The 18007-nt window shown below is 41.1% G+C and overlaps 2 protein-coding genes across 2 annotated transcripts in view; both read left to right on the top strand.

Annotated features, from left to right (window-relative positions):
• The window catches only part of LOC110068826 (uncharacterized), an 85972-nt gene that overhangs the window by 58673 nt on the left and 9292 nt on the right, over positions 1–18007 (top strand). The gene's annotated exons all lie outside the window — the stretch shown is intronic.
• On the top strand, positions 15751–17593 carry LOC149107530 (adenosine receptor A3-like). The gene has a single exon (XM_089295810.1). The coding sequence runs from the start codon at positions 16114–16116 to the stop codon at positions 17326–17328; it is 1215 nt and encodes a 404-aa protein (XP_089151936.1). The 5' UTR covers positions 15751–16113; the 3' UTR covers positions 17329–17593.

The raw sequence follows: 18007 nt of genomic DNA, 5'->3' as shown, positions 1-18007 counted from the left end.
CGAACGACAGTGTACAGAAAACCGACGCATACCGACAGATTACTTGACAAATCATCCTACAACCCGACTTCACACAAAGCCACGACTATAAAGGCTTTGACGAGACGAGCGCAACTAGTTTGTGACACACCGGACAGCTTACGTGACGAAAACAGATACCTTGAACGTGTTTTTCACAAAAACAACTACAACGCTGACTTTATTAGACGAAACATTTACCGACCTACTGAAGCTGACGCTACGAACAGGAACCCTACGCCTGTTACTACAGTGACTATACCTTACATTAAGGGCACTTCTGAGACCATCTCGCGGATCCTACAGGGTATAAATAAGAAGTCGGTCGTGTGGACAATTTGTTTCTGTTTCAGCGAAATTCAATTTATGATGACTTTCTCGACTAGAATTTGCATCTGTATGCTTCCAAAAACTGCAATTTCATTTAAATATACAGCTGCACAAATCAATTAAACAAATATTCTTTTCGGAGTAACTCGTATATTAAGAATCCTGTCGAAAGAGGTTAAGCCTAGCGGAAATTTGGAGTTAGTAAATACACATGATTTTCTTGTAGTATTTGGCTATGGTTAACGAACAAAAAGTATTTTTTCTTATTGCCTGGGACTGAGGTTTATTAACTAACCACAAGTGAATGGTGAAACATTCAGGTTTTTTTATAATCAAAACTCATGTGATCGTTTTAATTTCCTTTCCTTGATGAAAATTAGGCGGTAAACGGCGGACCAGTTTAGTGTGTCTTACGTTAATGGTGTTGTCTATTTTATCGATTGAGATTAACCTTTGTGGACTTAAGTAATACACCGCTCTTTTTAATGCCTTTACCGGTGCCAGAAACCCACGTGGGATCATGGTTGGGAGAACAGGAAAAAAGCTTGTGAATTACGAGCCGTTAAGCTTTGCAAGTGGTCTGTCAATATCCCGTGTGGGTTTATTGCGCCGGGAAACGAATAGAAAAAGTGCTCTTTTGCTTTTATGAAATGACTGGAAAAATTTTGTCCAAGAGATGAACATTTTATTGTGCTTTCGTGATCAAATTACTTATTCTCAACAAATTCATGAGATGACGCGGCAACCAGTCTCATCGGCTGGAAGAATGAAGTGACGAAAACTTTAAGTGCTGTAAAAGTTGAAAGAAAGGAAAAGAAGGGGCTATCAGTAAAATACAGAGTGTATTCATTGATTCAAAACTACTTTGACGAGGAAATAAAACATTTGTGGCCAGAATTTAATAGTCATCAAGAAAGTGAAGGTGCGAAAAATTTGCAAGTTTACAACTTTCATGTGCTTGGCGAGGTGATTCGACTTTATCTTAACTTTCAAAAGTTTTGCGAATGGAATAAAGGTCAGTTCCCGTAACGCTGCTTCTGAAATTTGTTGAAAATGTGTTTACTTGTGTTAAAGGCTATGAAGTCCGTGTTTCTTGTGTTGTATTTTGTTTAGTGGAAACCAAATTGATTTATCGTGTTACATGTATGCATGCATTAAGCTTAATTAAACTTAAACCTAGTGATAAGCTTTAATGTGAACTCGAAAGAAATCTCCCGGCTTTTTTAACATCCAAAAGTGATCAATTTAGCCCAGCTGTAGTCAGAAATACATTCTTCACAGACCGTTAAAAGCACTGAAGCACGTAAAATTTCCTTCTAAACTCAAGGACCTCAAGCGTCTAAAACGGAATCGGCTTAGAAATTTTTGCTGTGGAACAAAGCATCAGCATTACATTATCGAGGCCAACTTCTGGTCCTATTTTTTCTTACAAATTTCAATGTATGTGAAAGTGAAGAATGATCATCGCAGTTAATTTTCCAATTTAAGCAATTGGAAAGAAGAAGCCTGAAAAAATCAGGGCTTCAACGGGATTCGAACCCGTGACCTCCGCGATACCGGGGCAATGCTCTACTAACTGAGCTATGAAGCCACACATTGGGAGCGAGGTCAATTAATTGAGTTCATATCTTCCCATGAGGAGTGAAATGATGTGAAGTTTATATGAAATAATTCATATATGAACTGCGGATGTAGATGAAAGTGAAGAATGATCATCGCAGTTAATTTTCCAATTTAAGCAATTGGAAAGAAGAAGCCTGAAAAAATCAGGGCTTCAACGGGATTCGAACCCTTGACCTCCGCGATACCGGTGCAATGCTCTACCAACTGAGCTATGAAGCCACACACTGGGAGCGAGGTCAATTAATTGACCGCAGTTCATATATGAATTATTTCATATAAACTTCACAAAATTTCAATGTATGTGTTGAATGACAAGATATTCGTGTTTTTCATAACCCAGCCAGTGAAAGACGAAACTATTTCGTATGTTCTCGCTAGTGCTCTTAGTTCTCTAGTACGGTAGCTTAGAAGGGTCATCGAAAGTATCTCTTTATTATTTTTTTTTTTCGATCGCAACTTATAACTCCCGATCGCCACTTATACCTCGCGATCGTGACTTATAACTCGCGATCGCAACTTATAACTCGCGATCCCAACTTATAACTCGCGATCGCAACTTATAACTCGCGATCGCGACTTATTACTCGCGATCGCGACTTATAACTGGCGATCGCAACTTATAACTCGCCATCGCAATTCTTAACTCGCAACCGCAACTTTTAACTCGCCATCGCTACTTATAACTCGCGATCGCAACTTCTAACACGCGATCGCAACTTATAACTCGCGATCGCGGCTTATAACTCGCAATCGCGACTTATAAGTTGTGATCGGAACTTATACCTCGCGATCGCAAGTTATAACTCGCGATCGCAACTTTTAACTCTCGATCGCCACTTATACCTCGCGATCGTGACTTATAACTCGCGATCGCAACTTATAACTCGCGATCCCAACTTATAACTCGCGATCGCAACTTATAACTCGCGATCGCGACTTATTACTCGCGATCGCGACTTATAACTGGCGATCGCAACTTATAACTCGCCATCGCAATTCTTAACTCGCAACCGCAACTTTTAACTCGCCATCGCTACTTATAACTCGCGATCGCAACTTCTAACACGCGATCGCAACTTATAACTCGCGATCGCGGCTTATAACTCGCAATCGCGACTTATAAGTTGTGATCGGAACTTATACCTCGCGATCGCAAGTTATAACTCGCGATCGCAACTTTTAACTCTCGATCGCCACTTATACCTCGCGATCGTGACTTATAACTCGCGATCGCAACTTATAACTCGAGATCCCAACTTATAACTCGCGATCGCAACTTATAACTCGCGATCGCAGCTTATAACTCGCGATCGCGGCTTATAACTCGCAATCGCGACTTATAAGTTGCGATCGGCACTTATAACTCGCGATCGCAAGTTATAACTCGCGATCGCAACTTATAACTCTCGATCGCCACTTATACCTCGCGATCGTGACTTATAACTCGCGATCGCGACTTATAACTCGCGATCGCGACTTATAACTCGCGATCGCAACTTATAAGTCGCGATCGCAACTTATAAGTGGGGATCGCAACTTTCAACTCGCGATCGCAACTTATAACTCGCGAACGCAACTTTTAACTCGCGATCGCAACTTATAACTCGCGATCGCAACTTATAACTCGCGCTCGCAACTTATAACTAGCGACCGCGACTTATAACTGGCGATCGCAACTTATAACTCGCCATCGCAATTCTTAACTCGCAACCGCAACTTATAACTCGCCATCGCTACTTATAACTCGCCATCGCAACTTTTAACTCGCGATCGCAACTTATAACTTGCGATCGCGACTTATAACTCTCGATGGCCACTTATAACTGGCGATCGCAACTTATAACTCTCGATCGCGACTTATAACTAGCGATAGCGACTTATCACTCGCGATCGCAACTTATATTTTAAGCTCGCAACTTAAAACTCGCCTTCGCGACTTAAAACTGGCCATCGCAACTTAACTCGCGATCGCGACTTATAACTCACGATCGCAACCTATTACTCTCGATCGCGACTTATAACTCTCGATTGCGACTTATAACTCTCGATCACGACTTATAACTCGCGATCGCGACTGTTAACTCTCGATCGCAACTTATAGGTCGCGATCGCGACTTATAACTCTCCATCGCGACTTATAACTCACCATCGCGACTTATAACTCTCCATCGCGACTTATAACTCTCCATCGCGACTTATAACTCTCCATCGCGACTTATAACTCGTTATCTTGACTTAATACTCTTCATCGCGACTTATAACTCGAGATCGCGAATTATAACTCGATATCGCGACTTATAATTCGAGATCGCGACTTATAACTCGAGATCGCGACTTATAACTCGAGATCACGACTTATAAGTCGCGATGGCCACTTATAACTCGCGATAGCCGCTGATTACTCGCGATCGCGAGTTACAACTCTCGATCGCGACTTATAACTCTCGATCACGACTTTTAACTCTCGATCGCGACTTATAATTCTCGATGGCGAATCAGAACTCGAGATCGCGATTTATAACTCTCTATCGCGACTTATAACTCTCCCTCGCGACTTATAACCCTTGATCGCGACTTATAACTCGGGATTGCGACTTATAACTCTTGATCGCAACTTATAACTTGCGATTGCGACTTATAACTCTCGATCGCGACTTATAACTCTCTCTTGATGGCGAATTATAACTCTCGATGGCGAGTTATAACTCTCGATCGCGACTTATAACTGTCGATCGCGTTTTATAACTCTTGATCGCGACTTTTAACTCGCGATCGCTACTTATAAATCTCGATTGCGACTTATAACTCGCGATCGCGACTTATCACTCTCGATCGCGACTTATAACTCTCTCTTGATGGCGAATTATAACTCTCGATGGCGAGTTATAACTCTCGATCGCGACTTATAACTGTCGATCGCGTTTTATAACTCTTGATCGCGACTTTTAACTCGCGATCGCTACTTATAAATCTCGATTGCGACTTATAACTCGCGATCGCGACTTATCACTCTCGATCGCGACTTATAACTCTCGATCGCGACTTTTAACTCTCGATCGCGACTTATAATTCTCGATGGCGAATTAGAACTCGAGATCGCGATTTATAACTCTCTATCGCGACTTATAACTCTCCCTCGCGACTTATAACCCTTGATCGCGACTTATAACTCGGGATTGCGACTTATAACTCTTGATCGCAACTTATAACTTGCGATTGCGACTTATAACTCTCGATCGCGACTTATAACTCTCTCTTGATGGCGAATTATAACTCTCGATGGCGAGTTATAACTCTCGATCGCGACTTATAACTGTCGATCGCGTTTTATAACTCTTGATCGCGACTTTTAACTCGCGATCGCTACTTATAAATCTCGATTGCGACTTATAACTCGCGATCGCGACTTATCACTCTCGATCGCGACTTATAACTCTCGATCGCGACTTTTAACTCTCGATCGCGACTTATAATTCTCGATGGCGAATTAGAACTCGAGATCGCGATTTATAACTCTCTATCGCGACTTATAACTCTCCCTCGCGACTTATAACCCTTGATCGCGACTTATAACTCGGGATTGCGACTTATAACTCTTGATCGCAACTTATAACTTGCGATTGCGACTTATAACTCTCGATCGCGACTTATAACTCTCTCTTGATGGCGAATTATAACTCTCGATGGCGAGTTATAACTCTCGATCGCGACTTATAACTGTCGACCGCGTTTTATAACTCTTGATCGCGACTTTTAACTCGCGATCGCTACTTATAAATCTCGATTGCGACTTATAACTCGCGATCGCGACTTATCACTCTCGATCGCGACTTATAACTCTCGATCGCGACTTTTAACTCTCGATCGCGACTTATAATTCTCGATGGCGAATTAGAACTCGAGATCGCGATTTATAACTCTCTATCGCGACTTATAACTCTCCCTCGCGACTTATAACCCTTGATCGCGACTTATAACTCGGGATTACGACTTATAACTCTTGATCGCAACTTATAACTTGCGATTGCGACTTATAACTCTCGATCGCGACTTATAACTCTCTCTTGATGGCGAATTATAACTCTCGATGGCGAGTTATAACTCTCGATCGCGACTTATAACTGTCGATCGCGTTTTATAACTCTTGATCGCGACTTTTAACTCGCGATCGCTACTTATAAATCTCGATTGCGACTTATAACTCGCGATCGCGACTTATCACTCTCGATCGCGACTTATAACTCTCGATCGCGACTTTTAACTCTCGATCGCGACTTATAATTCTCGATGGCGAATTAGAACTCGAGATCGCGATTTATAACTCTCTATCGCGACTTATAACTCTCCCTCGCGACTTATAACCCTTGATCGCGACTTATAACTCGGGATTGCGACTTATAACTCTTGATCGCAACTTACAACTTGCGATTGCGACTTATAACTCTCGATCGCGACTTATAACTCTCTCTTGATGGCGAATTATAACTCTCGATGGCGAGTTATAACTCTCGATCGCGACTTATAACTGTCGATCGCGTTTTATAACTCTTGATCGCGACTTTTAACTCGCGATCGCTACTTATAAATCTCGATTGCGACTTATAACTCGCGATCGCGACTTATCACTCTCGATCGCGACTTATAACTCTCGATCGCGACTTTTAACTCTCGATCGCGACTTATAATTCTCGATGGCGAATTAGAACTCGAGATCGCGATTTATAACTCTCTATCGCGACTTATAACTCTCCCTCGCGACTTATAACCCTTGATCGCGACTTATAACTCGGGATTGCGACTTATAACTCTTGATCGCAACTTATAACTTGCGATTGCGACTTATAACTCTCGATCGCGACTTATAACTCTCTCTTGATGGCGAATTATAACTCTCGATGGCGAGTTATAACTCTCGATCGCGACTTATAACTGTCGATCGCGTTTTATAACTCTTGATCGCGACTTTTAACTCGCGATCGCTACTTATAAATCTCGATTGCGACTTATAACTCGCGATCGCGACTTATCACTCTCGATCGCGACTTATAACTCTCGATCGCCACTTATAACTTGCGATCGCCACTTATAACTCGCGATCGCCACTTATAACTCGCGATCGCGACTTACAACTCTTGATCGCGACTTATAACTCTCGATCGCGACTTATAACTCTCGATCGCGATTTATAACTCCTGATCGGAACTTATAACTTGCGATCGCAATTTATAACTCTCGATCGCGACTTATAACTTGCGATCGCGACTTATAACTAGCGATCGCCACTTATAACTTGCGATCGCAACTTATAACTCGCGATCGCAACTTAAAACTCGCAATCGTAACTTACAACTTTCGATCGCAACTTATAACTCGGGATCTATATAGTCGATGCCGACTGATAGTTCTCGATCGCCACATAAAACTTTCGATCGCAGCTTAATACATAGATTTAGGCCAGCCTAAAAGCGTAGCTGCTGGGCCGGTTGTTTAGAGCCCGAGCAAGCTGACCCAGGAAAAGATAGAATTTTGATTTGAATTTTCAACTTTGCGGTGAGGTTTTCTGCATATTGTTTAGCTTTCTGTTTTGAGTTTTAATAATCACTATATGCACAAAACAAAGCAGGATAAAACATTTGTATAGAAGAAAAAGTTATAATTCGGTTAACTTGTAATCCTGGGTTAGCGTTAACCGCCTTCCGAACAATCCTGCCCTGTTTTGAACAAGTTAACCTGACATGAGCGCGCAATCCAATCGAAAACCAGCACTTGATCAGCGGTCAACTTCAAAAAAACGCGTAACCTCGATGAGCTGTAAACTTGAGCCTGCGATATGGTCACATGATACTGATCAGCGGATACCTTGTTTTGACAGGTGTCAATTGATCATAACATTGATGTCCAATATCAAAGAAGTACACGGTAAAGCAAGGGTGCATATATCTATCAACCTATTATTTGGAGTATGGCCGCCATGTTGCGCAGCTCCGTCGTCGTCGCCGTCGCCGTCGTGCGTACGCGCCCACGAGCAATACCGCTAGCCATGATAACCATGAGAATATCAACTCATGGGTTTCCTTTTCTTTCCTATGTGAGTATGGGGCTCCGCTTGGCGGCCCTTCTGGCCGCCGGAGCTCTGCTAGAACTCGCGACTTCTAACTTTGCAACTTGATATCTTCTTTGCAGTGCGCGTGCGCTTACTGCCCGAAACAATGTAATATGGCGGCTGCAATCCGCAATGACATTAGAACTCCGGTAACTCGAACTCTGAATGGAAACAAAAAACAGTTCGAGTTAGAGGGGGTTCGAGTTATCGGGGTCGATTGAATATCCAACTTGCCACGTTGATAATTGATAGTTTGCTGATTTTTCAGCACTTCAGTATGCAGTGACAGCTAAAGCACCACATCCAGTATGACTCATACATAAGATCGGGAAATGACTGTCAAATATGTGAACGGTCGGTTGCAATGATTAAGGTCATTCCCCAGTATTGCATTAAGTTCTGTCATTTGAAAAATGACTATAGCTCACTAACGAGCTTGGACACCAATTTTTTCCACTCATTTTAATCGACTAATCATTAGCTTTGCGTGAGAAAAGACTGATCTGATTTCTATGTTTGAAAATTGAATAAATAAGAAAAATAGCAGCTGCACTGTAGTCTTTTCTATTTTGCAGTTTGATAGCCGTGGCAAGCAATTTGGTTCCAATATTTTAACAAAGATTCAGCTGTCTGTCAAAATCAAACTAAAAAAGTATATTTGTGTCCGACAAAGGGTATTGACTGTAGTTTGAGGCGTGTTTTCATGAGTCTGGCCTCACAAAGAGTTTACAATAACTTGGAATGCGTTCTTGTAATAATCATTAACGCTAAAAAGGGACATTTTCAACGCCTTACTGCTCCTTAACGAGCATGGGCGCCCCCCTTTTTTATTTTATAATTTAAGTTCTCATTTGATAAATATTCATTGGACAAAGTTTGAACAAAAATCTACGTGCAGTTTTATTTCAGGGGAATTACCTTAAAATCAAATTGCTGTGGTGTTAGTTTTGAGTGTTTTTACCGATTACAGGACAAGAAAAGCTAATGGGGTGACATCCCTGGTGAGTTACATGAACCACGATTCCAGTTATCGGGCTAAATTTTAATCAAGGGAAACGAAATTAAGTTCGAGTTAGCGGGGAATTCGAATTACCCGAGTTCGAGTTAACCGAGTTAAAATGACGGAAAAGTGGGGTCAAATCCATGGAAAATGGGACTTAATTCCAGTTAGGGGTGAATTCGAGTTATCCGAGTTCGAGTTACCAGGATTCTATTGTACTTCGCTGTGACTTTTCTTGTCGCCCTTTTCCGATTTCCTGCCGACGGAGCTCTTCCAAATTACATTCCTAATTTACGTACCGGCTGTGGAGATCGAGAGGCCTTGATAGAGGATTACTTCTGTCTTGGTTTTTTTTAGCTACTGGAAAGTGCTTTCATTTCTGCTGGTATATCATGGCATTCGATTAAGTTTAAGGCGCCTCAAAAGGATCCTCGGAAGTCGTGGACCACGCAGGAGAAATATCCGTTCAAGTATAAGGACAGTCGTGGATGCAGTAGAGTAAGAATTACAATGCAACCTGATGTCTTTGAAATGCTACAAAAACGCTTAACACACGTTTACTCTTTTTGGAAGCCAATCATATAGCAAATACAAACTAAAATCATAGGGAAAATGCACACCTCTTCCACATCGCCCGCCATGTTGAAACTTGCAGCACGTTCTGTATTACCTCTCACCAGTGCCCCTAGTGCGGGCGCGAACGCGAGAGTTATAGGTCGCGATATTCTCAATCGCGACTTACAACTCTCGAACGCGACTTACAACTCCCGATCGCGACTTGTAACTCGCGATCCCGACTTATAACTCTCGATCGCAACTTATAACTCGCCATCGAGAGTTATAAGTCGCGATCGAGGTTATAAATTGCGGTCGCGAGTTATAAGTTACGATCAGGAGTTATAAGTTGCGATCGAGAGTTATAAGTCGCGATCGAGAGCTATAAGATGCGATTGCGAGTTATAAGTCGCGATCGCGGGTTACAAGTCGCGATCGCGAGTTATAAGTTGCGATCGCGAGTTATAAGTCACGATCGCGAGTTATAGGGGGCAATCGCGGGTTATAAGTTGCGATCGCGTTTTATAAGTCGCGATCGCGAGTTATAAGTTGTGATCGCGAGTTTTAAGTCGCGATCGCGAGTTATAGGTGGCGATCATGAGTTATAAGTTGCGATCGCGACTAATAAGTCGCGATCGAGAGTTATAAGTTGCGATCGCAAGTTATAAGTCGCGATTGTGAGTTATAAGTCGCGATTGCGAGTTATAAATTGCGATGGCGAGTTATAAGTTGCGATGGCGAGTTATAAGTCGCGATGGCGAGTTATAAGTCGCGATAGAGAGTTATAAGTTGCGATTGCGAGTTATAAGTTGCGATCGCGAGTTATAAGTGGCGATTGCGAGTGATAAGTCGCGATCGCGAGTTGTAAGTTTCGATCGAGAGTTATAAGTTGCGATGGCGAGTTATAAGTGGCGATGGCGAGTTATAAGTCGCGATGGCGAGTTATAAGTCGCGATAGAGAGTTATAAGTTGTTATCGCGAGTTATAAGTTGCGGTCGCGAGTTATAAGTGGCGATCGCGAGTTATAAGTTGCGATTGCAAGTTATAAGTCGCGATTGCCAGTTATAACTCGCGATCGCGAGTTATATGTTGCGATCGCGAGTTATAAGTCGCGATCGCTAGTTAGAAGTCGCAATCACGAATTTTAAGTTGCAATCAGTCGCCATCGCGAGTTGTAAGTTGCGATCGCGAGTTATAAATTGCGATCGCGAGTTATAAGTTGGGATCGACAGTTAAAAGTCGCGATCGCGAGTTATAAGTCGCCATCGCGAGTTATAAGTTGAGATCGCGAGTTATAAGTCGCCATCGCGAGTTATAAGTCGCCATCGCGAGTTGTAAGTTTCGATCGAGAGTTATAAGTTGCGATCGTGAATTATAAGTCCCGATCAAGAGTTATAAGTTGCGATCGCGAGTTATAAGACGCGATTTCTAGTTGTAAGTCGCAATCGCGAGTTTAAAGTTGCAATCAGTCGCCATCGCGAGTTGTAAGTTGCGATCGCGAGTTATAAGTTGCGATCGCGAGTTATAAGGTGCGATCGCGAGTTATAAGTTGGGATCGACAGTTAAAAGTTGCGATTGAGAGTTATAACTCGCGATCGAGAGTTATAAGTCGCGATCGCGAGTTATAAGTCGCTATCGCGAGTTATAAGTTGTGATCGCGAGTTATAAGTCGGGATCGCGAGTTATAAGTCGCGATCGCGAGTTATAAGTCACGATAGAGAGTTATAAGTTTCGATCGCGAGTTATAACTCGCAATCGCGACCTATAAGTGGCGATCGCGAGTTATTAGTTGCGATCGCAAGTTATAAGTCGCGATCGCGAGTTATAAGGTGCGATCGCGACTTATAACTTGCAATCGCGACTTATAACTTGCAATCGCAACTTATAACTCGCGATCGCGAGTTATAAGTTGCGATCGCGAGTTAAAAGTCGCGTTCGCGAGTTTTAACTGGCGATCGTGAGCAAGATGCTTTACTGTGTTTGATACCAAACAAGGATTTTGGCGTGTGTCCTTGGACGAGGGAAGCAGCTACGCAATTACATTTGGCCCGGCTTCATGGGGAAAGTACAGACGGTGCGTATGCATCTCCCTGCTCCCTGAAGAATTCATCGAAGACTGGATAAGGCATTAGACTTAAGACTTAAGACTTAAGGTGGGGGTTAACTTAAAAACACGCCATTTTTTCAAACTTTTCTCGTGGTAAGATTTAATTCCAAACCATGGCAAAGTTTACATTTTTAGAAAGTTTTTATAAAGATCAAGATCAAGATCTTTAAAAAGATCAAAGATTACGAAAAAAATATTTCTGGACTTTAGAACTGTGTTGGCTGGGGAATGTAAGGGTTTACTTGAGAAAGGACAACTCCTACAAGAACTGATCAAAGTGAATAATTTTACATTTTTTAAAAGAAGACAAATAGCTTACTGTTTTAAGCAGAGAGATTTTTGAAAAAAAACATATGAAATGGTGACCAGATAAATCTGATACAGAAAATCCAGCGTAAGTTTCAATGCAAAACATAAAAAATATCTTTTCCCAAAGGCAAAAATAACTCGTTTTGAGAAAACGAGCTTTGAACTTACCGCAACAGAAATTTTCAAAATAAAACTTAAATGCTGTAAGATTCAAATTCCGATGAAGAAAAAACTTCGAATTTTTTTTTACAAAATTTTACGTTAACCCCCGCCTTAATAGGGAGGCTATCTTTCATGAAGGATATCAAAATGAGAACAGTGATATCGTCAGAAACATCAGGCTGACTTGTGACCAGAAAATATACAAAAAATATTCGGAAAATTAGTCCTTGTTATTATGCCGTCTGTCTCTCTTGCGTTACTCTCTTATTTTAAAGTTTCTGTATACAGGGAGGCTCGCCGTGACGAAAAACAAATTATTGCTGATCAAGTTTCCTTAGAAGTGAAGGAGAAGTTACTCAGGAATAAGAAAGCTTTTTACTGTACAGTTATTGTACTGCTCACAATAATCCTGAGTTTTTTCCCGACAAATATCGGCACTGACTTGTGGTCAGTAAAGCCTGGTTCACACTAGCGACATGACGACATAATAGCATCGTCACGAACGACGTAAAAAGGACGTTATGTCTTTAGTGTCAACATGTAGACATGACATATTAGCAACGTAACAGCATGAACATAACGACATAAAGATAAAACTGATCTTTTCCTTATGTCGTTATGTCGTTACGTCGCTAGTGTGAACCAGGCTTAAGCAAACTCTCTTCCGAGAGAATTTGAAAAGATATGAGTTTTTTTTCTTTTGCGTCAACTATAAGTCATCTGCTTTTACCAACTCCAAATCTTCGCTGGAATTTAGGTTTTTGGATAGGATTCTTCACATTTGCTTGTTAAAAGCATCCTTATAAATTGCTGGATTTCCACTGTATGTTCAAGAGCAATTCGGCATTCAAGAGGCCAAGAATAATCAAAATGTTATACAATAGCTTACAGTCACGCAGAATTTAATTCTGTTCCATAAAATAATCTTAAATTCTATTTGTGTTGAAACAAAAACAAATCAGAAGTCACTGTCTAAAGCAAGGGTTTTAACATACCTTAACCCTATGTCATTATATGGCTTGCGTGCGCGCGCTCTGATTGGCTAATTCTAGGGCATTATTTTCCCGTAATACCCACGGGTCGATTACGGGCCTGCTAAAACAAAGTAAAAAGCCATATAGTAAACAAGTTATTAAGAGTGTGTCCGTTAGAAAAGCAGACAGGAGCGGGTGATACAGCTCAAATCACCGATTTCGCACAAACTTGGCACAGGTATTGTGTTTAGTGAGTGAATAATTGTGACAAAAAAAGTAGGTCAAAATATTTTATTCCCTTCAAGTTAGGGGCCCCCTCTGCAAAAATGGCCATTTGACACTAATTTATGCATTTTTAATTGGCCATAGAACTTTACGATTTTATGCCATTTCATGAACAAGCTCCAAAACACAATAGCCTCGTTTTTCTGTCTTAACCTAACTCGAAATCGGCAAGAAATACCTAGCTAAGCATTTTCCTATCGACTACGAGTAAAAATTCGGCGAAAAGAAGCACTTGAGACACTTCTTTCAATATTTTCGGAGCTATATCTTAAGTCATTCTCACGATATTGATATAAATACTGCAGCAGAAGATTCAAATCGGAAGCTCCCTCAACTTATGTTTTCAGGTGTAAAATAGAATGGAAACAATAAATAACTACTACATACATGGTAAAATTCTATGTAAACAGTACACCAGCACAAGAAAAATATTTCAGTCCTCAAACATTTTATGACTTTTTTTGACAACCTCATTGGTAGCTCTCATTGTCCATGTTAGAATAATGTGTATTTGGTTTTGCCCATTGCAGATATATTTGCCTAAAATTAAAGGCTATTCACAACACTAAGAAATACACCCCTTACTTAAGATGAAGGCACGGAGAGAAATCAAATTGGCCAGTTGAAAAGAATATCTGTGCCTTTAGACTGACAGTTGTAGAACATGATCCAGCGGATTTCATTTTCACATGGCTTTTCTTGTTGTAGAAATATTACAGCTGTAAACCAAAGATGACTAATTAGATATGCATAAATTAGTGTCAGATGACCATTTTTTTCAGGGGGTCCTCTAAGCTTGAAAGAAATAAACTATTTTGACCTACTTTTTTGCCACAATCATTCACTCGCCAAACCCAACATTTGAGCCAAGTTTGAGCGAAATCAGTGATTTGAGCTGTATCACCTCCTGCCTGGTTCTGTCTGGTCTTCTCATGGACACACTCTTAACCTTGAACGTTCAGTCTTTACGGGAAAATCTCAAATCTCGGATTTGCCGTATTGACCAGTCACTATCGCTAGGTCGATACGGCAAGGTTCCGGTTTGAGATTTTCTTGTAAAGACCTCACTCTCGGTTAATAAATAGTAAGTAATTTACAAAGCAAAAAATATATCTTATGAGCCTAACATCTAAACTCCTGTCCGACTTTGCTATCATCACGTTCTGCATTTAAAAGAAGATTTACAAGCAATCTTCCAGTTGTACTAACCCCCATCCCCCGAAACATTTAAAAGACAACCTAAATTCTGGAATTACAATTTTCTAATTACTTATCCTCTATATCCCACTGCCCACACCCCAATTTGATTAAAACCAACACAATATACAATGAATGAGTTTTTAAGTAATTCCTTGTTGTCAGAGATTCACTTTGCACCTACATTTTCCAAATTTCCGTTATGCATTAGCTTTTTGGACAAATAACTCGCAACCATTTATTTACTCTTTGCTGAATGTAACTGACAGTAACCTTTCACAAAGTTCTTTTCCTAGACTTCCGATGCCCACAGCAAAAAGGTTTTTCAAAAACTGTTTACCAAAGCTGTACTGAAGACAATCTTGACCGGATGTAAACCAACCTTTGGGTGACTTGAATTTAACGTAACTTTTCGTGAAGTAGGCCGGAACGATTGACATTAACACTTCAAGTTCCCCGACGAACAAATCAACCAACAGTTACAAGCAGCCATTAACACTTTCCCTGACCAACAAATTAACTAGATTTTTTAACCACCATTTAATTTGAGTTATTTGAATTAACAGTTTCATTTTTAGCATGTAACAATCGCAGTCACGTAACACATTGTCCAGGAGATGTCAAACGATATATGTTTTGACAAAACAGTGAAACAGTAGAGTTGTGATGAGAAGTTAACAGATGATCGACCAACAACTAATTTACACAACCTGTTCCGCCAATTTAACCCGTAAACTTTTTTTTGCGCAGTCCCCCCCCCCCCCGGGGGAGGGGGGCTTCCAGAAAAAATGGGTGGGGGTGTACGGTCCGCTTTCCAAAACCCTTATCCTTGTTATGACCAAACTGTGCGATTTTCCTTACCCTATGTATGACCTGACCAAAAATTCGATACCCTATTTATGGCCGTTGCGGCTTGCACAGGTGCTCTAAACATAATTTATGAAGGGCTTTTGTTGATGGTCTTATCAATAATGATGAAGAAGCAGCTTCTTCCAAAAAAAACATACTTAATTCAAGACCAGAGTCCAAAAACCATATCGTATTTCTGAGCCCCCCACCCCCCCCCCCCCCCCCACCCCGGCGCAGTTCACGGGTTAAAATGAGAAACTGAAGTTACACGCCACAAAGGATGACAAATATCAGATTTTAAATACGCACATCGGGGGGTAAGGCGTTGCAAAAACGGAGATATCTACACGTTCAGCATACCAAACTTCCGTTTATGGAGACAAAATATAGAAGTGAAAATTATTTTTTTGCAAAACATGATACAAAAGCTTATTTGCTTTAATATAAATGACAATTTTAGTCGATAAATTATCACAAACTCAATAACGTGGAACTCAACTCGTCCCCCGCTAACAGCCCAATGTTCTTCAAACAAAGAAGGCTGAAGTGATCAAATTAACTTTTGTAATCAAAATTTGAACGTTTCAGCTTACTTATTGTCATGCAGGTGCAAATTCTAGTCGATAAAATGATCACAAATTGCATTTATTTGAAACACTATTTAACTGTCCACACAGTAGCCTCTTATTTTGGAGCAAAACAAGGATCAAAAAACGAGTGCGTTAATCCAGAAAACATGAATAACACCGCAATCAACACCAGATCAGCCAGTTGTGGTTCAATCCCATATTTTCCATCGCCGATTGCCGAGAGTCTTTCTCCCGAGCTTCGCGCTGTATTCATCTTCAGAATCTCTGTCAACGCTATAAGCTGTCCTTTCGTCATTTTGCTGAACATCTTGGTGATGGCGGCAGTGAAAACCAACCGTCGACTTCGCACCAAATCTAACGTATCACTCGCCTGTTTAGCCACAACTGACCTTGTTGTCGGACTTGTTGTTCAACCTTTGCAAATCGTTCACTATAGCTTTATGCTCAAAGGTGAGACTGACATAATTTGCAGCAGGCAATCCAAGATGACAATAGCTATTACCACAAGCTGTCTTGTGGCAACGTTTAATCATTTCGTTGTATTGAGTGCAGAGCGTTATTTCGCGATAAAACACTCTTTCGCATACGAGAACCTTGTTACTGAGGTTCGTATCATCGTAGCCTCTGGTCTGGTGTGGGCTGCCGCAATCATATTTTCCATAGAAGACTTCTTTTCAACAAACATAAAATATGTCATAAAATGTTTAGTCGCTATGCAGTTTATCTGTCTTGCGTTAGTCGGTTACTTTAACGTTTCTGTATACAGAGAGATCCGCCGCAACGAAAAACAAATTATTGCTAATCAAGTTTCTGTAGAGGTGAAGGAGAAGTTGCTGAAGAATAAGAAAGCTTTTTACTGCACAATTATTGTACTGCTCACAGTTTTTCTGTGTTATTTCCCGGCAAATATCATTGTTGTCGTTATGATATCTTTTATGAAGGACGGCATCCCTGTTAATGTAAAACATATCATGTTACGTCTTCTTACTTTATTGCCCCTACTGAACTCGTTGTTTAATCCACTGATTTACGCTGTTAGAATCAGATATTTCCGCGTAGCTTTCATTCAGTTGTTGTCGAGAAAAACTATTGCAGAAGCCGAGCAGCTGGAAAGGAATGTTTTTGGACCAAAACAAGTTAGAGTTGTAACTACTGCTGGACTGGAAGAAAACAGGGTTAACCGAGAAGGTGAAGAGGAACAAGGAAATGAGGCATTGCACCCTTAATGGCAACTTATGGAGACACAGTCGTAAGAGAAACATGTAGAAACGGCTCAGCGAAATAGAATACATGGCTAAGCCCAGTCATTGGTGGAAAATTAGTTTTGACTGTCGGTATCCATCCTTCGGGAATTTCAATTCCACCATCTCTATTGATGTTATTTGGATGAAGTATTATATGAATAGATTCCTTGACCCTTCGTGTGTACCAGTGAGGGTCACGATCAATAAACTTGACTTTGTCCCAAATGGGTAAATGCCCCGTCTCGTTGGCGTGTTCTGAAATTGATTTTCACTTACTTAGACTTAATTTCCCAGAGCTTAAGCGATATTTCCGAGTCCCAGGGACTCTAAACTAACTCGAAAAGACCTTGTCCTTCAGTGAGACCGACAAGGGAAAAATAATCGCAAGCTTGGTTATGTGCATGCTGGCCGAAATATAGCTTACTCAGACAGTGAAAAGAAGCAGAGACCGGGCTGCGCAAGCTTTGATTTTGACCTACTTAGACTTGATTTCTAAGAGCTTGGGCGATATTTCCGAGTCCCAGGGACGTTAAACTAACTCGAGAATGCTGAATGCTGGCCGAAGTATAGCCCCTATTAAACTTACTGAGACACTTTAAAGAAGGGGAGACCGGGCTGCGCAAACTTTAATTTCTATTCTTTTTCCAATTTCCATTGGTCC

This window comes from Orbicella faveolata, unplaced genomic scaffold, assembly GCF_042242905.1.
Source record: "Orbicella faveolata isolate gen_17 unplaced genomic scaffold, um_ofav_v1 contig_26, whole genome shotgun sequence".
In the NCBI taxonomy this organism is placed as follows: Eukaryota; Metazoa; Cnidaria; class Anthozoa; order Scleractinia; family Merulinidae; genus Orbicella; species Orbicella faveolata.
The sequence above is the reverse complement of the archived record's forward strand: the minus strand, read 5'-3'. Positions and strand labels throughout refer to the sequence as shown.

What these genes read in the sequence shown, in the direction of transcription:
- LOC149107530 (XM_089295810.1), top strand. Translation starts at nt 16,114, where the DNA reads ATGCAGGTGCAAATTCTAGTCGATAAAATGATCACAAATTGCATTTAT.